The sequence below is a fragment of the Camelina sativa genome, chromosome 2, assembly GCF_030686135.1.
Source record: "Camelina sativa cultivar CO46 ecotype springtype chromosome 2, ASM3068613v1".
NCBI classification, from domain to species: Eukaryota; Viridiplantae; Streptophyta; class Magnoliopsida; order Brassicales; family Brassicaceae; genus Camelina; species Camelina sativa.
This window is the reverse complement of record NC_141881.1, coordinates 11,837,018-11,860,654: the sequence shown is the minus strand read 5'-3', so window position 1 is coordinate 11,860,654 and position 23,637 is coordinate 11,837,018. Positions and strand designations below refer to the sequence as shown.

The following is a 23,637-nucleotide window of genomic DNA, read 5'->3' as shown; positions in this document are numbered from 1 at the left end:
GCATCACGAAAGGTAGTAGGCTCTGTGCCAGCAATAATTGATGCCAGAAATGCTCTATACTTCGGAGAAAATTGGCTGCAGTCGATGTATTTTGAGATTGGGAAATCGATTCCTTCAACTGACTCTCCTGCAGTTTTGTCCGAATCACACACAACCTGCAATACATAGTCCTTCAGCCTACCTGCCAGGGCTTTCTCACGCTTGCCACGTCAGAGTTGTTCAACCGGAGGTGTTTCTGCAACGTCATCTGCTGCATCATTCTCTTCCTCCGCTTCTCAAGACAAAGTGTCAGTCTAGTCAAGCATTTTATCTATTGCAGTATCAATACTTGTCTCTAGTGTCTCATTACTAGCCTCTTGTTTTGTTTCCAGGTTAGCAATTGCAGTCTCTTCTTCGACCACATCTACTAACTCACCAAAATCAGCAGTGTTGTTCAACAATGCCTCTCGATCACCTCTGAATTCACCTGAACTCGTCGGAAAAGTCTTTTCAACAAAAACCACATCCCGTGATACAAAGACTTCGTCGGCTTCTAAATCATACATGTTCCAACCCTTTTTCCCAAACGGATAACCAACAAACAAGCAACGCCTGCTTCTTTCTTCAAACTTATCTCCTCCTCTCCTTTGTTTGTGAGCAAACGCAAGACATCCAAATACTCGCAAATTGTCGTATGTTGGAGGAGTCCCATAAATCAGTTTGTAAGGAGTTTTCCCCTTCAAAACTCGTGACGGTGTTCTATTTATCAAGTAAGCTGCCGTGAGAACTAGGCCTGGGCAAAAAACCCAGACCCGAAAACCCAAACCGGAACCGACCCGAAAATATGGACCCGAATCCGAACCCGAAACCGGTAAAATACCCTATTGGGTCCTAATCTCTTAAACCCGAAGAACCGGAACCGAACCCGGAACCGAACCGAAAACCGAATGGGTACCCGACATACCCGTAATAAAATCATATATAGAGAATATTAGTTATATATATTTTTTATATAACATAGTTATTCAAAATTACAACTTAAAATTCAAAAATATTATTTTTTTTTAGATCAAAATAATGAAAATACTCAAAATAACCAAAATTATATTGAAATGTTTAGCTATATTTTTAAAAATATTTATTTTTAAAAATTTATTTTAATATTTAACATAAAAATTTCTGAATAATCGGGTAAAATTCAGATTTTTGGGTTAAATTTCGGGTAATCGGGTACAAAATACCCGAACCCGAATGATATCCGATTTTTTCGGGTATTTATAGGTTCTGAAATTTTAGATCCGAACCGACCCGAACCCGGTAAGACCCGAACCGAACCCGAACCGATATTTTCTGTTTACCCTATTGGGTCCTAAACTCCTCTACCCGAAAAACCCGAACCCGATCGGTTCCTACCCAAACCCGACCCGAGTAACCGAATGCCCATGGCTAGTGAGAACACTTTCTCCCCAGAATTTGATCGGAAGTGAGGATTGAAACAAGAGTGCTCTCACCACGTTAAGGATATGGCAATGCTTTTGCTCAACTCTCCCATTCTGCTGCGGAGTACCAACACAAGACGTCTGGTGTATGATTCCTTTTTCTGCAAATTCTGTTGTGAGACAAGTGAATTATGTCCCGTTGTCACTTCTAACTATCTTGACATTTTTGTTGAATTGATTAGACACCAAAGACATGAAATTCTTTAGTGTTTGCTTCACTTGTGATTTCTCTCGAAGCAAATACACCCAGACTCCTCTTGAGAAGTCATCAACAATTTTCAAGAAGTAAAACGAATTGCACAAAGTAGGACTATGATATGGTCCCCATAAGTCGCAGTGATCCATATCAAAAACTTCATCGCTTGTATTATTACTTGACTGAAAAGCCTCACGGCTGTGTTTTGCTTTTACACAAATTTCGCAAACTGAAAAATCCCTACTTCGACTACCAACAACAGGAAGCAAATCTAAAACACCATTAGATGGATGTCCCATCCGCTGATGCCACATATCATCAGCTCCATCCTTATTCAAACGAAAAGCACTAAAGGTAGGCAAGCGACGAAAGAAGTACAGCCTGTCTCTAAGTTCTCCCGCTCCAGTCAGCCTCCTCGTTGTACGGTCCTATAGTACACAACCTTTGTTAGAAATTTGCATCACTATACCAAGATCCGCAATGAGCTGGGAAACTGAGATCAGATTGCATCTTAAGTCAGGTACAAACAACACATTCTTCAACTCAAACTCATCATCAAAAACGACAGTGCCTTTTTCCTTGGACAGAGTTTGGCAACCGTTTGGCAAACTGATTGAACAAGGCAACATGTACTTCTGATCAACAAGAATTTCACTAAACCCCGTCATATGATTCAAGGCTCCTGTATCAAGAACCCAGTCATGAGAGAAGGACTTACCGGTGAGACGCGGTTCTGCCACCTGTTTCTCCTTGAGAAGTTTGATCAGGGTCCCCCACTGCTCGTTGCTCAACCCCGTGTACCCATTTCTCTCAGCTTCGGTACTCATGTCACCTTCACTTTGAACAACTGCAGCATTTGCGCGGATCATTCCACGCCCTGACCAGCTCCTCCTCGACCGCTACCACGTCCTCCTTGACGAGAATGTTCATCCCACCATGGCGGATATCCAATGATTTGGAAACATGTCTCTGCCGTGTGTCCTGTCTTTTTACAAGCAGTACAAAACAGCCGTGATTTGTCTTCAGGTCCGGCTGTTATGTTTCCACTCCGAGCAGCAAAGGCCACCTGGGACGTTTGTTGTTCTCTCCAACGCATGACAGTGTTGATTCGTTCCACAGACTTCACCTTTGAGTAGACTAGATTCATGTTAGGCAAGGGGTCCGTACTTATTATTGAAGTGTGATTGCCGTAGTAATCGATCACCTTCATGTTTCCTTGACGACTAAAGGCAAGCTTTGCCTTAATCTCCTGAATCCGAGGACCATTCCCTTTAGAGAATCGATCCTTGATTTCCTTCCACAGCTCCACAGGATCTTCCTTGCTTCTCAGCATCTTCCGCACTTTGGGATCCATCATGTTGAGGATCCACAAAGACACCATCGACTTTGCGGATACCCAATCTTCATACTCTGCTTCCTCCTTGTTTGGCTCTGTCACACTTCCGTCAACAAAACCAAACTTTTTCTTGACTCGCAGTGTCGTTCTCACCGCCTGAGCCCACCCATCAAAGTTTTCACCGTTGAACTGAACCTGGGCGATGATGGCCCCAAGGTTCTCGTTCGCCGCCAGTTGGTAAGCCGCCACCATCGACTTTGACGACTCTGTTTTAACACTCTTTTCAGACATTTTTTCTTATTTCTTTCAGGCTCTTATACCATGTAAAGCTAGGTTCAGGCTACTGAATCTCGTTTGTTATTGATTGTAAAGAGGAGTTACAATATATATACATACACATAAGATCTTGTTACTAACTAGATAACAACATATCTACAAGAGTATATCATTCCTATCAACCACTATAAGATAAGTGCAGATCACAAGTATTTTCCAATGCGATCCAAACAGAGATCTCCAAAGATCTTGCTAACAATATATAATTTTCTGATTTTTAATAAAAATTTATAATAAAAATAGTATATTAGCAAAAAAGAGGAACTTTGTCAACCTGATATTAGAAGCAAAAGTTCATAACAAATGTAATCCTGAAGAAATATATTTAAAAGAGTATTAGCTCACATTGTTCATCAGCCAGCACCAACTCAAAAGTCTCACCTATAATGATGGTGTACGGGAAACATAAGTAAATGTTTCATAAGTCGCAAATGTAGCCGGAGTAGAATGTCGATATAGATTGTTTTCAATTGACTTTGCCTATGCAATATAAATATGTGTTTTAGAACGTTTATCGTTCTTTCACTACAAGAAAACAGGCGATCGGTCACTGTAGGAATAGTCACTAAATAGTCGTTGATTGAAAATTTACGACTATTTAGCGACTATATACTGTTGTAGCTAATATTTTGTCGCTAATACATTTACCATACATTGTTGTCGGTAAATTGTCGTCACGTAGTCGGTATTTAGTAACAAAATTTAGCGACAATTTGACGACAAGTGTACGACTGTATTAGTAGTTTTCGTGTAATAGTTGTTAAATATGACGACTAATTTATGACGAAGTTACGACTTTGTTACATGAATAAAATTTGCAATACTTTAGTCGTAAATTAGTCGTTTTATTTTGCGACTATTTAACGACAACCTAACAACAATTTTCCGTCTAAATGACGACTACATAACGACAACTTTGTTTTAGAAAATAATATAATTAACTGGTTATTATTGTTTTGTAATCTTGATTTTAATCCTGAAATTAATGAAATGGATAACAAACATAATATACAAGTTCAAAATCTAATGAAAATACATTATATACATAACCATAATTTTATTGAAACTAGAAAATACACAAGTCCAAAACAGAAATCAAACCATAACCAAAGAGAGAAAGAGTTTATAACACATACAAACTGAACAAAAGAACTTGGTTCATGAGTTAAAAGAATATAGGAACCATATTGGAGTTGATCATGGAGTTGGTGCAGGATGATTGTCCTCCTCAGCTTATTGAGAGGCTATAAACTCCAGGTAGGCTGGATTAGTGTTGCGCATAAACTTTGCCATCAACGACAACTCTTTGATCTCGTTCGTTTGCTCAGCCACAAGGAGAGCAGTCTCTTTTTCTCGAGCAGCAGCTTCAGCATTGAGAATCGCATGAATTTCAATTTGACGTTGGGCTTCCTTGAGTTGCTCTTGCAATGTAAGAAAGGCTTCGCTTTGTGATCGTTGCTTGTCCTTGCCAAGAGTATCTTTGAGGCTTCCAAGACCATAAGGATTTCCTCGTGAATCCTTCTCAGTGCACTGTTTTTACAAAAAAGAAAATCTGTAAATAAAGAGCAAAACAAATTCATGATCGACTAGAAATGGTACTTTACCTCAAGGAAGATGGCAGTACATTCATCGCTGGTGAGCTCCTGACAGTGTGAAGTACCATCTGAAAGACTTGAATCTGCCTCGAGCTCAGCCATCTTCTCCTGCAACTTCTACTGATAAGCTTGATGAATTTTCTCTGCCTTGCTATCCACATAAGAACCATCCGGCTTTGTATGTGTTTTGAAAAAAACTTCACCCATACTGACCTCTCTTCCCAGCTCATCTTCCTGCAATGTTACAAAATAAAGAATGGTTATGAAAGTGTTTAAAGTTAGAAAGGATATAAATGTAACTAACAAATTAGAAATGACTTATCTTGGATTTCTCTATATGACTTGGGTCCTGATAAGTGGATGTGAGGACCGAGACCATTACTGATGTGATCGCAGAACACGACCTAGGCTAAGAAGACCAAGACACGCCGGACGCGACCGAGACGCCTGACCAAGACGCATCGGACGCGGCAAAGGCAACCACTTTGGACGCGGCCAAAGCTCCAACAATCCTTCCCGGAGCTACCACACGATCCAAGAGCTCAGCAAAGGCGGCCAAGCAACGGCTTAACCTATTCGTCCGGTCATTCGCTCAACACCAGCCGTCCTATGAAGACTCTGAAGGCTCAGTTCGCCTAGTCTTCACTCTTACCCAAGAGTGAAGACGTTCAAGTCGCTTAAAACAAGGAAGTGTACTCCTTTTCCTTACTCCGGGTTTTTTCCCAATGGGTTTACCGGAGAAGGTTTTAACGAGCCATGGAGCTTGGCGCACAACGCCTGAAGCCAAGTTGCTTCCCGCGCAAGGCCAAGGCGGTTATCTCTTTTATTTCTTGTCTTTGGTTTAAATTTGAACTTTGGGGAATATTTCTCTCTTGATCCTTTTTGCTTATGAACGTTGATAGAGTTTGTGGCTAGCGTGTTAGTCAAAAGGTGGCAACGTGTTCTCATTGCAAAAAGAACACGTCAAAGGACGATGTGCGGATCAAGATTAATCCGCGTGTCCTTAAGCCCCTACCTAAACCTAACTATTTAAACTCCTCTTAGCCCTTGTTCTTTCTTTAGACTTGAATGAAAATAAAAACTTTTCTCAAGAGAGATTCTTGACTTGTCTCTATCCTTTCTTTAGATTAATCTGGGATTCATCTAAGAGAAAGAACCCTATTAAACCTTGAACCGGGTTCATCGTTTGATAGCAACCGTATCAAGAGAAGAACCACAACTCTTGTGTCGTCTCTCGATCCACTCTCATTTTCCCCTCGCGCTACTTCCATCTTTCCACCATCGCAACCTCGAGTTCTATTTCACAAGTCCTCGAGACTTCACCGTTCCATCTCAACTTCTTACCACCGTCGCTTCCCCCACTTCCATCCGATAGCCGCATCCGACTGCGTCCATACGATACGAAGAGGCTTCACGACCGTTCTCGCGAACTACTCGTTGGAATCTCCTCATCTTTTGTTTCTGTCGTTTGAATCCTCCCTAGATTCAAACCCCCAAGGCTTGTCCGAGGAAACTTTCGCCGGATTCGACTTGGCCGAAGACGCAACCTTCCATCGGTCCGCATCCACGTCTCCGGGTCACATCAGCTTGGTATCAGAGCTTTAAAAGCTCCTGTCAGGTTGTTTCGTTTCATAACTCATCTCTTTCGTTTAAAGTTTCAAACTTTGAGTTTTTTGGTAGCAAAATTTCGCATCTTTTTGTTCCATAGGTTCTGTTTGTTCTTTTGGTTTAATTTGGTGCATGATTAAGGTTGTTAGTCGCTTGTCTAGGGTGTTAGTAATCGTTCTTGTTCATCCTGTTCATCACTCTGTTCATCCGTGTTCTTGCTTGTTTACTTTTAGATCGATAAAGTTAGCGACTCATTTTGTTTACGCGTTTTGTTCTTTGTTCATAAAGCATTTCTTGTCGTGTAGCACTTTTACTTTTGCTTTATTTGTTTTAGTCATAGGTTTTGAATGTGTCATACCTGTCTTCAATCATTGTTGGTGAAACAAAAGCTTATGTGGTCCTTTTGAACGAGTGAAACTCACGCGTGTTTGCTTTTGTGTTTATTCTTTTTGCGAGGTTTAAATTCAAATCTCACCGTGAAGCCGCGCCACATCACCAACGACCAGTCCGTACAATGGCCGAAGAAGTTCCACCAGCGCCACCAGAGATAGGCGTCACACTCGCCGCATTACGCACCGGTCTAGAGCAGCTTGCCGACCGACTCACGAGGATCGAGCTTATGAACCCTCCCCGTGAGGACCCATTACCCGCAAGGCGACCACGACGAGAGCCAGCGAGCGACCAGTCCGATGAGGACTTTGAACCGCGGCCTAGACAACGACACCGTTAAGATGATCAAGACGACGAAGCTCCAAGACATCATGAACCGAACCACAAGATGATCCCACCCACAATTGCGGGCAAGTTAGACACCGAGGCCTATCTTGAATGGGAGAGCCGTATGGATCACTTATACTCGTGTCATGCCTATCCGGAGCTGCAAAAGGTCCAATACGCGGTGGCTCAATTCACCAATCACGCCCTTACCTGGTGGGATCGACTCGAAGCTGAGCAACGACGCAACCGCGACCGACCTATCACTGTTTGGGAGGTTTTGAAAGTGGAAATGCGAAGGCGCTACGTGCCTCCATACTACCACCGCGAGCTCCAGAAGAATTTTCGCCGACTCACACAAGGCGCACGAAACGTGGAGGAGTATTACGAGGAGTTTGAACACTTGCACAACCGATTGCAAGTCGATGCCTCCGAAGAGTCACTCATGGCTTAGTTCTTGGATGGATTGCAAGAACGCATTGCGCGCAAGGTCGAGCGCCAACCCTATCAAACCTTTGAGGAGTTGTTGCACCTCTCGGTGCAAATCGAAAGTCAAATCAAGAAGAAGAGCGCCTCTGCGCCTCGCGCCCGAGCCCAAGGAGTTTCAAACTGGACTCCTAATGCGTCGCCTTCGAACCGGTTACCGGAGAAGCCAAAGGCGACCAGCGCGGACTCAAGATTTATACCAAGGGAGCCGGCCACTAATGAGCGCCAAGAACCGCGACGCAACACCACCAACGTCCGGAGCCGCGACATTATATGCTCAAGTGTCAAGGGAGAGGACACTACGCTCGTGACTGTCCGAACGCATGGACGATGGTTCTGACCGAAGCTGGCGAGATCGAGTCCGACGATGAGGCCACCAAGGAGAACGTTCGAGGAGAGGCTGAACTGGAGGAAGCCGTAGCTGAGCCCGAGGTTGGAGAGCTATTGATGATACGCTGCATCCTGAACGCAAGCGTAGCCACCGACGACGCCAATCAGCGCGATAATATCTTTCACACGAGGTGCACTGTAAGTGGTCGCGTTTGTGGTTTGATAATAAACGGAGGTTCCTACACTAACGTGGCAAGTTCCAGTCTTGTCAAGAAACTTTCTCTTGAAACCACAAACCATCCCCACCCTTAGCGTTTGAAATGGTTAAACGATAAGACCGTGATCCATGTAAAGGAACAGGTCATGGTCCCATTCAGTATCGGGCCGTATACGGTTCAAGTCTTGTGCGACGTAGTGCCTATGCAAGCTAGCCACCTCTTATTGGGGCGTCCATGAAAGTTTGATAAGCGCAGTACGCATTGCGGCCATACGAACCAATATATCTTCGTTCATGACAACAAACGTATTTGCTTGAAACCCTTGAGCCCCACGCAAGTGCATGAAATGCAAAATAAGTTGTCTAAGGATTCGAACGATAAAAAGAACTTTTTGGTTCAATATGGTGATGTTAGAAAGTCCATTAGGGACTCTGGCCAAGTGTTATTGATGGTTTTTCGAGATGTGTTGCTTTCAGGTCTTGAAGGTCCGATCGACGTCTTACCGTAGTTGATCCGCGACGTCCTTAGGCATTTCGCAGATGTGTTTCCCGAAGAGCTTCCCGAAGGTTTACCAACGATCAGAGGCATTGAGCACCAGATCGATCTTATCCCAGGAGCACAACTACCAAACCGGCCAGCCTACCGAGTCAACCCCGAAGAGGCAAAGGAGCTTGAGCGTCAAGTCAGGGAGTTGATGGCGCAAGGATACGTTCGAGAGAGCTTGATTGCATGTGTTGTCCCTGTTCTCCTAGTGCCCAAGAAGGACGGATCATAGCGTATGTGCGTTGACTGTCGAGCCGTCAACAACATTACCATCAAATATCGACACCCGATCCCATGCCTTGATGATATGCTCGATGAACTGAGTGGCGCCAGCGTCTTCTCGAAGATCGACTTGAAGAGCGGCTACCATCAAGTTCGTATGAAGGAGGGCGACGAGTGGAAGACGGCCTTTAAAACGAAACAGGGTTTGTACGAATGGTTGGTAATGCCCCTTCTACCTTTATGTGTCGTATGAACCATGTTTTAAGGTCGTTTATCAATAAGTTCGTAGTGGTTTATTTTGATGACATACTAGTGTATAGCTCTAGCCTGACCGAACATGTTAAACACCTAGAGGCTGTCTTGTTTACTCTCCGCGAAGAGCAACTCTACGCAAACTTGAAAAAGTGTGTGTTTGCTGCTGATGAATTGGTCTTTTTAGGCTTTGTTGTGTGTTCGCAGGGCCTCAAGGTCGATGGAGAGAAGATACACGCAATAGAGGAGTGGCCCACGCCAACAAGCGTCACTCAAGTCCGGTCGTTTCACGGCCTAGCAAGCTTTTACCGGAGATTCATGCGAGACTTCAGTACGGTCGCTGCGCCTCTCACCTCCGTGATCAAGAAGAACAGCAAGTTTCATTGCGGAGAAGAACAAGACAAGGCGTTCACCGAACTCAAGAAACGCCTCACACAAGCCCCCTTGCTCACATTGCCTGACTTCAACAAAACCTTTGAGGTTGAGTGCGATGCGTCGGGAGTCGGAGTCGGAGCTGTTTTGACTCAAGGAGGCAAGCCCGTGGCGTACTTCAGTGAAAAGCTTAGTGGAGCCGCGCTTAACTACCCGACGTATGACAAGGAGTTATACGCCCTCGTTCGTGCAATGGAGGTTTGGCAACACTACCTGGTGGCGCCAGAATTCGTGATTCACACCGATCACGAAACCTTGAAGCATCTCCGTGGCCAAACCAACCTCAAGAGGCGCCATGCGAAGTGGTTGGAGTTCATAGAATCTTTCCCTTACATCATCAAATACAAGAAGGGCAAAGAAAATGTGGTGACTGATGCTTTGTCAAGGAGACACGCTCTCATCACTACTATGGACGCGCGAGTGTTGGGTTTTGAAAGCATCAAGGATGCTTATGCTGGGGACGCTGAATTTGGAGATTGTTTTCAGAACCATGGGAAGAGAATTTACACCGAGTTCTACCTTCATGAGGGGTTCCTGTTCAGAGGACGTCGGCTGTGTATACCAAATGGCTCTATCCGGGAGTTACTTGTTCGTGAAGCCCATAGTGGTGGTTTAGCGGATCATTTCGGTATCACCAAGACCTTGGCCGTGCTCAAAGAGCATTTCTACTGGCTAAAGATGAGTAGTATGGTGGAGAAACACGTTGGTCGATGCATCGTTTGTCGCACTTCAAAGTCGACAACTCACCCGCATGGCCTCTACATGCCTTTGCCCGTGTCAACCGCACCATGGATCGATCTCTCCATGGATTTCATCCTCGGCCTACCCCTTTTGGCACATAGAGATAGTATCATGGTGGTTGTTGATAGGTTCTCAAAGATGGCTCACTTCATCCTATGCCACAAGAACAATGATGCTGTGCAATTGGCGAATCTGTTCTTTAGTCAAGTCATAAGGCTTCATGGCGTGCCTCGCACCATCATATCTGATCAGGATCCCAAGTTTCTTGGCCACTTCTGACGCACTATTTGGCGAAGGCTTGGGACGAAGCTCCTCTACTCCACCGCGGCTCACCCTCAGACCGACGGCCAAACAGAGGTTGTCAACCGATCAATAGGCGCTTTACTCCGCACAGAAATCGCAAGCAACAAAGGCTCCTGGCTCGAGTGCATCCCGATCATCGAGTTCGCATATAACCAGGCAGTGCACTCATCCACGAAGAAGTCACCGTTTGAGGTCACATACGGATTCAAACCATTGACGCCACTGGATCTCTTCCCTATTCCACCAAATGAAGCCGAGAATCAAGACGAAGCCACAAGAGCAGAAATGGTCAAGGCGTTACACGAGGAGGTTCGAGCCAACATCGAACGAAGGAACGAGCAATATGCACGCTTTCTCAACCGAGGCCGTAAACCGATGCTATTCAAGCCCGGCGACTGGGTGTGGCTTCACTTAAGGCCGGAGAGGTTCTAGCAGAAACGAAAGGATAAGCTCAGCCCGCATGGAGAAGGCCCCTTCCGAGTCGTTGAAAGGATCAAAGACAATGCTTACCGACTCGAGCTTCTAGGTGAGTTTGGTACATCTACCTCTTTCAATGTCACTGACCTCGTTCCGTTTGATGTAGGTGAAGACGGAGATGTTTTGGGGACAAAACCTTTTCAAGGGGGAGGGAATGATGTGATCGCAGAACACGACCTCGGCCAAGAAGACCAAGACACGCCAGACGCGACCGAGACACCTGACCAAGACGCATCGGACGCAGCCAAGGCAACCACTTCGGACGCGGCCAAAGCTCCAACAATCCTTCCCGGAGCCACCACACAATCCAAGAGCTCAGCAAAGGCGGCCAAGCAATGGCTCAACCTATTCGTCCGGTCATTCGCTCAACGGCTCCGAAGGCTCAGTTCGCCTAGTCTTCACTCTTACCCAAGAGTGAAGACGTTCAAGTCGCTTAAAGCAAGGAAGTACTCTTTTTCCTTACTCTGGGTTTTTTCCCAATGGGTTTACCGGAGAAGGTTTTAACAAGGCATGGAGCTTGGCGCACAACGCCTAAAGCCAAGTTGCTTCCCGCGCAAGGCCAAGGCGGTTATCTCTTTTATTTCTTATCTTTAGTTTAAATTTGAACTTTGGGGAATATTCCTCTCTTGATACTTTTTGCTTATGAACGTTGAGATAGTTTGTGGCTAGCATGTTAGTCAAAAGGACGATGTGCCGATCAAGATGAATCCGCGTGTCCTTAAGCCCCTACCTAAACATATCTATTTAAACTCCTCTTAGCCCTTGTTCTTTCTTTAGACTTGAATGAAAATAAAAACTTTTCTCAAGAGAGATTCTTGACTTGTCTCCATCCTTTCTTTAGATTAATTTGGGATTCATCTAAGAGAAAGAACCTTATTAAACCTTGAACCGGGTTCATCGTTTGATAGAGACTGTATCAAGAGAAGAACCACAACTCATGTGTCGTCTCTCGATCCGGGAACCATTTTCCCCTCGCGCCACTTCCATCTTTCCACCATCGCAACCTCGAGTTCTATTTCACAAGTCTTCGAGACTTCACCGTTCCATCTCAACTTCTTACCACTGTCGCTTCCCCCACTTCCATCCGATAGCCGTATCCGACCGCATCTGTACGACATGAAGAGGCCTCACGACCGTTCTTGCGAACTACTCGTTGGAATCTCCTCATCTTCCCTTTATGTCGTTTGAATCCTCCCTAGATTCAAAGCCCCAAGGCTTGTCCGAGGAAACTTTCGCCGGATTCGACTTGGCCGAAGACGCAACCTTCCATCGGTCCACATCTGCGTCTCCGGGTCACATCAGCTTGGTATCAGAGCTTTAAAAGCTCCTGTCAGGTTGTTTCGTTTCATAACTCATATCTTTCGTTTAAAGTTTCAATCTTTGAGTTTTTTGGTAGCAAAATTTTGCATCTTTTTGTTCCATAGGTTCCGTTTTTTCTTTTGGTTTAATTTGGTGCATGATTAAGGTTGTTAGTCGTTTGTCTAGGGTGTTAGTAATCGTTCTTGTTCATCCTGTTCATCACTCTGTTTATCCGTGTTCTTGCTTGTTTACTTTTAGATCGATAAAGTTAGCGACTCATTTTGTTTACGCGTTTTGTTCTTTGTTCATAAAGCATTTCTTGTCGTGTAGCACTTTTACTTTTGCTTTATTTGTTTTAGTCATAGGTTTTGAATGTGTCATAGCTGTCTTCAATCATTGTTGGTGAAACAAAAGCTTATGTGGTCCTTTTGAACGAGTGAAACTCACGTGTGTTTGCTTTTGTGTTTATTCTTTTTGCGAGGTTTAAATTCAAATCTCACCGTGAAGCCGCGTCAAGTCACCAACGACCAGTCCGTACAATGGCCGAAGAAGTTCCACCAGCGCCACCAGAGATAGGCGTCACACTCGCCGCATTACGCACTGGTCTAAAGCAGCTTGTCGACCGACTCACGAGGATCGAGCTTATGAACCCTCCCTGTGAGGACCCTTTACCCACGAGGCGACCACGACGAGAGCTGGCGAGCGACCAGTCCGATGAGGACTTTGAACTGCGGCCTAGACGACGACACCGTTATGATGATCAAAATGACGAAGCTCCAAGACATCACGAACCGAACCACAAGATGATCCCACCCACGTTCGCGGGCAAGTCAGACCCTGAGGCCTATCTTGAATGGGAGAGCCGTATGGATCACTTATACTCGTGTCATGCCTATCCGGAGCTGCGAAAAGTCCAATACGCGGTGGCTCAATTCACCGATCACGCCCTTACCTGGTGGGATCGACTCGAAGCTGAGCAACGACGCAACCGCGACCGACCTATCACTGTTTGGGAGGTCTTGAAAGCGGAAATGCGAAGGCGCTACGTGCCTCCATACTACCACCGTGAGCTCCAGAAGAAGTTTCGGCGACTCACGCAAGCCTTGCATCGCTAACCATGCCTTCATCCGGCGGTTACAGATGGTGTTGAAATGTTCTTGAACGGTTCCTATTATCAATGGATCCCAGGTGTGAGTTTTCTACATAACAAAAGAGAGGAGGAATTATGTTAGTGAAAGTAAGTGAAAGCAAGCAATAAACACAAGTAGAAAACAGGTTACATTGTACTATTCTTACCGCAAATTCCATGAAGTATCTGTCTTTTCGATCGGGAGGCACACAAGTGCAAGTATAATATGGACCATCGAATTTGTTTGTAAAAATCTTGGTAATCTTCCGAACAAGTTGACCTCTTTTGTCCCGATCAAACCTCCACACATGTAAACAATGCTAGTTAGTCAGATCAGTTATAAAGCAAAAAAAAAAAAATAATCAATCAGTTCTATTGCATCAATTGTTTCACAATAACGAATTGAAAGCAACGAGATTGAAACTTTCAATCAAACAAACCAATTTAAAGCAACAAGAATTCAATCCGCAAACTATGAGAACCAAAGACATCCTAAGTATGACAAACCAATTGGTTGCACCAAACCAAAGCAATTAAATCGAATTCTACATCAAACCAAAGCTAGAAACATTACCAAGTCGTCTTCTCCAACGGTATGGGAGAGAGAACAGTCGTATAATTCTCACGGCCAGGCATCGTAAGCAGGGCAGTTAGAGATTGCACCGTCTCATCCTTGAGTTGAGGCTCGTAGTTGTTACCTTGAGAAGATCGTTGTTGACTATGACCATGAGAGTGCTGCGTTGGAGATAGCAGATGATCCTCCGGGATGTCCGCAGGATCAGGAACCTCAGGTGTCAAAATGGGCGGATCAGGAACTCGATTGGCGGAGTTCTGAAAAAGCGTATGTGGCGGTGGGAAGTTTCGGAAATGTTGTTGCTCTTGGGGCGTGAACTGTGGAGGAATTCAAGCCGTCGGCGTGAAATTGTACTGAGGTGGAAGAGGGTTGGGTCTTCTAACGACGGGTGGAGGTTGGTTTGAGGGTCCGACTCTCTGAGAAAGGTTGGGTGCAACCTTTCTCCTTTTGGTTTTCTTAAAAGCAGGATTCGATGACATGAGAAAGAAGATGGATCGATTTCTGGTTAGGGTAAGATTGAGGAAGAAGGATATGGATCGAGATTGAAGAATCGAAGAAGGTTTAGGGCTAGGGTTAGATTAAGGAAGAAGGAGATGGATTGAATTGATGGATCGAAGAACGTTTAGGGTTATGGTTAGATTGAGGAAGAAGGATGATGGATCGAAGAAGGTTTAGATTGATTTGGAGTTTAGGTTTAGATTGAGGAAGAAGTAGATGGATCGAATTGATGGATTGATTTAGGGTTAATGGAAGAAGGAGATAAGGAAGTGAGGAAGAAAGAGAGATCGAATAATTTAGGTTTAGGTTTAGGAATAGGTTTGTCTCAGATCGAATTTGATGGATCGGATCAAAATATTGTTGGGCCCGAATTAATTTTTGGCCCAAATTTCTTTTGCCCAAAATATAAGAGGAGTGTTACACAATATAAGCGATACGTTTTGTCAATATTCACAAAAGAGAAATTGGTTCATATGGTTAATGTACTATGATTATAATCATCAGACCTGGGTTCGAGTAACCCCAATGTTATATATATATATATATATATATATATATATATATATATTTTAAACACAAAAAAATGTTATATTTATTGTATAAACAATAATCTTAAAGAAATTAACAAGGTCTTCCAAATGTTTATTAAAAAGTAAATAAAACCATTAGATTTTATTAAAATACATAATTTATTTTACATATCTTAAAGCACCAAACGTGACTTCAGGGTTCTTCGTCGTCTTCTTCTTCATCATCCGAAGACGATAAATTACACATAAATTTATCTTCAGGTTCCGCGTCTGCAACATCATAATCCATATTTATTGGATCTCCCCTTTCCAAATTGTCTACTATGACATCTTCAATTGTAGTCATCAATACATCATCATCAGTTTCTGTTTGCAAAAGAGTAGGTTCTCCAGAAATATGTTCTCTCGGATTTACTTTTAGAACATTGAGCCACAAATGCTTCGGTTTCTTTATGTATGGGCACGGAATATAACAAACTTGATGGGCTTGAGATGCTGTTTTGCAATCAACATGTAAAGATTACACATATTATATATGAAGGTGATAGTGACAATATATAATTAATGTGGACAATTATATACATACCTAGAATAAATGGTTCGTGTTTATTGTACTTTCTAGATGAAAGAACGTCTACAACGCCACCATTACTTATGCGAGTGCCTCTACCAATAACAGAATCATACCACTTGCACTAAAATAGTGTGATCTTCAACCCAAGCATCCCCTCATACTCAAGTTCTATGATGTCAGTTAATGTCCCGTATAAATCTGCAGCATCAGATGCATTCGCATAATTTTCACCTTTAACAAAGACTCCATAGTTACATGTCTTTCATCCAGCACCGTGATTCTCTATATGAAACAAATAACCTCTTGTAAAATACATTGGCCATGTTTTTGCCTTGTTCAAAGGTCCATGGACAATTTCTTGAACCCAAGTAGGAAATGGATTGGAGGCGTTCCAATAAGAAACCTACATATAAGTGTCGATATGTTAAATAATAACAATAAGTAAAATATGTATATCACGAAAAATTATTTAACATACATATTGTTTAACTCATAAATGATATTCGTCAGCTCTTTTCGTGGAGATTTCTTTCTCGCTAAGTCCTTGATATTTTGCCGAAATATAATCCTCGAACATACTAAATATAGAAAGACCAGATCACCACAAATGTATATGAGAAAATATGGTGGAATTAGATATCTTAAAATGTAACTAATTTGTGACATATAACTAATTATATACCTCTCAATTGGTTGAAAATAGTCACAATTCCATAAAACATATGTGTGTGCGCAACGATAGTCATCACCTGAAAGCCATATTTCATTCATTTCTCCACTGGAACGGCCAACTTGAGTAAATATAGAGGGTACTCTAGAGACATGATATTCAAACGCTTCACCTTCATCAAATCTTGTTTATCTGACCATAAAATTAAAAAGTAATTATTATGACTATTAAATTAAATATCACTTTAAAAATATTTACTCTTAATTGTTCACATTGATTTTGTTTGTATGTTCGCAGCAAAGTAGTGCTCAGAGAAATAAGCAATCTCGTCATTGATATATGATTCAACAATTGATCATGCCGCATATCTTTTGTTCTTTGCTTTTCCTTTCAATTTTTTAAAAAATCTTTCAAAAGGATACATCCACCTATATTGGACAGGGCCTCCCAGTTCAGCTTCGTAGGGAAGATGTATAGGCAGGTGCTCCATCACATCAAAAAAGGATGGTGGAAATATCTTTTCCAAATTGCAAAGGATTAAAACAATGTTCTATTTTAGAATTTGAAGTCGACTTGTTTGCAAAGTTCTCGAGCATAAGTCCCGGAAAAATGCTCCAACCCCTACAATATTATATTTATTCAAACTTCATCACATTAATTACGGAGAAACCTTTACTCACTTCATATATATATATATATATATATATATATATATATATAGAACTTTAAATAATTAATTAATATACCTGATAACGCAAGGTAGACATTCCGGTCAAGGAGTTCTGCAAAGATAACTGGAAGTAACCGCTCCATGAAAACATGGCAGTCATAGCTCTTCATGCCTGAAAACTTTCCATTTTCCATATCAACACAACTAGCTAAATAGCCATCTGAGAATTTAACCGAGTATTTCACACATTCCAATAAGTTTGTTTTGGCTTCAACTGTCAATGTATAGGGTGGGAAAGGTGCTTTACCCCTACTATCAAGATGTAAGTGTGGTCGAGAACAGAACTTTGCTATATCCAACCTTGACATGATGAAATCTTTTGATTTACCTTTCACACGCATAAGAGTGTACTTGATGTTGTCCAAAAAATTCTTCTCTATATGCATCACATCAATATTATGTCGGAGATTAAGGTTCTTCCACTACGGTAGCGACCATAAAATGCTTTCCTTGTGCCAGTTATGGTGCTTTCCATATCCATGCATCTTTCTTTCATGACCATTTCCACCGACGTCCTTGGTTCTTGGAGGATTTACAGAATTCAACCGCTCAGAATAAACTTGCTCTCCGGTCAAGGACTCTGGTGGATACTCTCTTGTAGCGTCTTTTCCCTTCAGGAAGTCTTTTTTATTCCTCCTAAGAGGATGATCAGGAGGAAGAAATCTCCAATGACAATCAAACCAACATGTCTTCCTTCCATTCGGTAGATAAAAAGACTTTATATCGTCCATGCAAACTGGAGAAGACAATTTACCATGTGTTGTCCATCCAGATAACATGCCATACGCAGGAAAGTCGCTTATCGTCCACATCATCACTGCTTTTAGGTTGAAATTTTGGCCCAAGGACACATCGTATGCATCGACTCCAGTAGACCACAACTCTTTTAACTCATCAATAAGAGGTTGGAGAAAGACATCAAGACTAGCTCGCAGATGGTTTGGACCAGAATTTAGAACTATAAGAAACAAGTACTCAGTATCCATGTACATACCCAGGGGTAGATTATATGGCGTCAATATCACTGGCCATAATGAATGGTGATGAGACATCCCAAATAGATTGAACCCATCAGTACACAATCCCAGATACACGTTACGGGGTTCTTCAGCAAATTGAGGATTTTGTTCTTGAAAATACTTCCACTCCGCTTCATCAGATGGATGACTCATTTCTCCCACCTTGGCTTGGTGCTCGGCATGCCATCGCATTGCTGCTGCAGTCTTGTGACTCTGATACATTCTCTTCAGTCTATCACCGATAGGTAAGTATCACATACGACTATATGGTACTTTGGTTCTACGTCGGTCATTCTTAGGCTTCCATCTTGGTGCATCACAAAACAAACATTTTTCTTCCTTTTTGTCATCTTTCCAGAATAACATACAATTGTTTATACAAACATCAATTGTATGATATGAGAGTCCTAAATTGCGCATCAATTTCTCTGTCTCGTAATGAGAACCCGTAGCCTGGTTTCCTTCTGGTAAATAATCACTCAACATTTCACATACTGATTCCACTAACTTTTCACTCATATTATAATCTGCCTTATTTTGCATAACTCTAGCAGCTAAAAATAATTGTGACTGACCTTCACGACAACCATCATATATTGGATTTTTTGCACCTTCTAACAAGTCATAGAATTTTTTTGAATGGTTAAGTATTGGTTCTTCTACACTATGATAACCCCCATCCCATTGATAGTTATCATCAAAACCCACATTAGAAGGAAATGCATCATTCACCATAACCACATATCTATCTTCTACTACATTACTCACTTCCTCACTCCCACTAATAAATGTCAGATCAACATTACTCGTTCCTAAATGCATATTAATTTCTTCCCCATGCTTATACCAAACATAAGAATCTGGCATAAACCCATAACTAAAAAGATGATTCCAAATTCTAGTCCCTAGAAAACGCTTCCCGTTTTTGCACCTACTACAAGGGCAAAAAAACTTACCCCCGTTTTTTTGTGCAAAAGGCTGGCTATTTGCAAATTGCATGAACTGCTCCATCCCGGCTCTGAACTCTTCTGTAAAATTTTCCGTCACCCCATCGATCCTCTTGTACATCCATTCCTGGAAATTACTATAATTGTAACTTCCTCTCTTCCTGACATTATTATAAATTTCAATGATTATGTTTTTTTTTTCTTGTGTTGTTTTGTGTTTCTGCGAGTGAGAAAAACGATTGGTGAGCTCAGTTTATATAGGCTTATTTAGCGACTAAAAAGTGACTATATCACGTAGTCGCCAAATGCTGGTACACCTATCCGGAATGCTAAAAATGTGTTTTAAACCAACTTTTAGCGACTAATTTAGCGACTCGCTGAAAATGTGGCATTATAGTCACCAAATTTACGACTATATTAGCAACAATAGCATTAGTCGCTAATTTGGCGACTGTTTGACGACAATATTCACAACTTCTTTAATTTGTCGGTATTTAGTCGCTATTTAGCGACTAATTTAGCGACTAAATTATTTTGTCACAAATAAGCGACTAATATACGACCATATCATAATTGTCACAAAACAGTCGCCAATTAGTGATTAAATTATCGTCAAATTTAACTACTACGGTTTTAGTCACCGATTGTAGTCGGAAAAACCGGGTTTTCTTGTAGTGTCTTCCACCATATGTTGTATATGGTGTTCTCGATACATGGAATGGAAGAAAGTATAGAAGATTCAAAGTTTACTAAAACGCTGTCAGAAAAAAAAATGTGAAATACTTGTTACTATTTTTCTAATGAAAAAAATGACATGAGTTACATGCACGATGTTTGATTGTTATGGAAAAGTGGAAAAAGTATATATGCAAACGTATAAAAGAGATGTGAATGAGGAGGAGGTAAAAAGTTAATCAATAGAATTTAACTAAAAAGACGTGTAAACTCAAAATAAATAAATAAAAAGTTATAAAGAATTTACAAGACAAAAAAAAAACGTGATTAATTACTGTTTATTTTATATACAGAATAGACATGGTTTTAATGAATTAAAAAACCTAACTATATTAGCTTTTTTTTTGTTAAAGAAAATATTAGCTTTTTAACATATATAAATTAACTAAAACGGTTCAAAATATAAACCGAAATCTATATTTTTTTCCGGGCAAGTTACCAAATTTCCATCTTAATATACGAGTTTCTCAGTGTGGTCTGGATCTTGAAACGGCTCTTAATATATGCAACCAAAACATGATTTTACGTACCGATGTGTAATATATCTCTATTCTCTTTTGTTCATTAAAAATAGAGAATTTTATTTTCAGATAGTACCTTCCAAGAACAAAATCATTGTTTTTCTAGGCATTTTCCCATTACGATTTGATTATTACATATAGGCAAATGACGTGTTGTTCATTGAATTGTTACCCCAACCAAACCAATACACATAATGGTCCATAGAACAGAAGAGGGAAGTGGGTGCGAAATATAAATATAATTAACATAAAAAACTTGTGAAGTAATGATAATAACTTTCGCATTTTACAAATTAGAAACAGTCCCCACAAAGAACAATTTGGCCATCCTCTTTTTAATAAAACGGAAGTACACAACATAGTTTTTGTAAACTTTATATTTTTAATAAATGGTTACAAATAGGTTATAGATAGGTTATAGATTAACCCATATATTAATATTAATGGTTACACCTAAATATTAGGGATATTCCAAATTGATAATTGATATATTAATGGTAACAAGTAAAATCATGGATATTCCAAACTGTATTTTTAGAAGATTTTAGTCCTATATCACGTTGTTTCCAAAGATATTTAAACACAGTATTACAAATTTATTTTTCACAGATTTTATTGATAGACCACAACGTTAACCAAAGATAGATTACAAAATTGATAGATTGATTGGTTACAAGTTAAATAGTGGGTTACAAGATAGACTACAAAATAAAATTTAACCAGTATTATAGCACGGGTACTTATCTAGAATCATTAACAATATAAAACTTACAAAATATGTGTTTTTTTCAAGCATTCATATTTAGCATATGATTTTATTGCATAATGGTTTATCCAAAAAAAACTTTTAAAAATAATTACATAAATTATATTTTATATAAAATTATAATATAAATAACATGAATCTAGTTGTTACATTAAGACGCAACCATTATGTGGAATTCCTACTCATTACTTTCAAATCTAACCATAAATAAATACCAAATTTATATTTATTATTTGTCTTATGAAATTTAATTTGACAATTCAGCTTTAGACATGTTGGGTCCTTTGTCTATGTAGTCTTGTCTCCACTTTGTCTTCTTCTTTTTAATTCAATTGATCTAATATAAGTGTATGATTTCAAATTGAAAATTTTATCCCATCGTGCTTAATATTATTTCTTATTTATCAAAATATTAAAATATATGAATGTTTGCATTATCGAAAAATATTATTATATCAAGAAAAAAAATACCATTCTTTTTCAATTTGTATGATATATCAAAAATGAATTTATTATTTGATTTTGATTATATTCATTTGGTTTGATCATAGCAATTGATGGTGGCATGCAAAAATAGACTTACAAATTGGGTCCACACTTAAAGTTGAAGGAAGTAGATAATACCTTCTTGCTACACTATCATGTAACCAACTATAACATCACACATGCTTTGCCACCTCAATCCCACCCATCCCACCCTTACTCTACTGTTTTCAAGCCCGGTTTTGATTTAACCAATCGAATCGGTTCGACACAAAATGAAACAAAACTGATTGAGTTTACTTTGTGTGATCAGTGTGATATATATATTTTAATTTATAGCCATGCATTTCTAATTGGAAAAAGAAAATTATTTTTGAAAAAAAAAAAGTGAAAAGAAAAATCATCAATATAATAATCCATGTTCTTTTTTATTTTGTTATTATTGCAATCCATGGTCTAATTGGATTTGATACCACTGCCAAAGGATCTGGTTTGTTTCCCACTTTCGTTTTAAACCAAAACCATGCTACCCCTCCACTTCTTTATAACCAACCCCATTTAAGAAAAGTGGTAAGCTTCTTCACTCACATAGCTATAACAAGAGAGAGACCGAGAGAGAGAGCATCAATTATTTCTTAAAAGTTGCAAAAGCAAAGAGCCTAAAGATGATGAAGGGAAGCAAGTCATACACGGAGTATTCATCATCTTTCTCAACGGATGAATTTGGTTATGATCAGAACCGCTCAAACTCCTATAACTTTAATGGGCCTTGCATCAACACAGATCCGGAGATGAAGAGGAAGAAGAGAGTAGCTTCTTACAATCTCTTTGCCACGGAAGAAAAGCTCAAGAGTACTCTCAAGAACAGTTTCAAATGGATCAAGAACAAGTTCTCAGGGGATGATAATAGTATCCGGTACAACGTCTAGATTAGTCCACTTTGATACTTTAATCTACATCTTCTTCGATCTTTCTTTTTAGTTACACTACGACAAGATCATAGTGAAACTTAACATGTATATTAAGTGTGTGAGATTATGTATGTGTGTCTGGGTGTCGATAGATTTGTACGTTACTCAAATGGAAATATAGATTTCGTCTATGTGCCAGAATTATAAAATCCAACTTTTAATTCTTTCTTCGTGGTTTGTTACTTTATTATTTTATATATGGTCGAATTGGTTGAATCGATTCAGATAAAAATTTTACTGCTAATATTTCATTTTTTTATTGCTAATTCAGATAAATTTAAATTATATAAATCCGTCTTAAATAATTGTAGGATGATTTTTCAACAAATAGATAGGATCAGATCTTTTTTTGGGTGATATCTTGTGTAATGGCATTGAAACCGAGCCAAATAACTCTACCATCTCTCTCCACTTCTTGAATACTTCTTATGGTTAAGGTGTTATGAACAATTGATATCGAAGGCTACCATATAAACGAAAATTTTCAATTCTAATCATGTATGGATGAGTGGGCTAAAATTCCCAAATGTGAACATAACATTAGAAACAAACTCCAGTTGGAAATAGCACGCTCCATTTTGGTGAAATTCATAAAACAAATTATTATTTTTTCCCTTTTAAGTACTCTTTTGAACTCAGGCTTCTGCTTTAGTAATTGAGAAATTGTTAGAATACTTTTTCGTATGTATCTCTTTTCAAAAATAACTAATTTTTTTCATATTCATTTTTGTCCCTTTTTACATAATTATAATATATCAAGTTAATTTTTATATTTTTTTATAGGTTCGGTTTTCTGTTTTATATTTATGGTATAATTTTGAAGGGTAGAGTTTAGTATTTGGAATTTAGGAATTATAATTTAGTTATTTTGTATATAGAAAAATGTATTACTAAAAATTGACAACAAGAGAAGGTATTTTGGCG

General features: G+C 40.2%; 2 protein-coding genes across 2 annotated transcripts; one reads left to right on the top strand and one right to left on the bottom strand.

The window, feature by feature from the left end:
- Positions 1 to 2,539: 2,539 nt before the first annotated feature.
- Positions 2,540 to 3,301, bottom strand: LOC147948473 (uncharacterized). Its single transcript, XM_087467101.1, has one exon. It carries the CDS (start codon positions 3,299 to 3,301, stop codon positions 2,540 to 2,542), a length of 762 nt encoding a protein of 253 aa, XP_087323227.1.
- An 18,979-nt stretch (positions 3,302 to 22,280) lies between these two features.
- On the top strand, positions 22,281 to 22,877 carry LOC109127284 (mediator of RNA polymerase II transcription subunit, putative (DUF3511)). The gene has a single exon (XM_019231868.2). It carries the CDS (start codon positions 22,408 to 22,410, stop codon positions 22,669 to 22,671), a length of 264 nt encoding a protein of 87 aa, XP_019087413.1. The 5' UTR covers positions 22,281 to 22,407; the 3' UTR covers positions 22,672 to 22,877.
- The last annotated feature ends 760 nt before the right edge of the window (positions 22,878 to 23,637 follow it).

Coding starts and splice junctions, on each gene's coding strand:
- LOC109127284 (XM_019231868.2), top strand. CDS start 22,408: ATGATGAAGGGAAGCAAGTCATACACGGAGTATTCATCATCTTTCTCA.
- LOC147948473 (XM_087467101.1), bottom strand. CDS start 3,301: ATGTCTGAAAAGAGTGTTAAAACAGAGTCGTCAAAGTCGATGGTGGCG.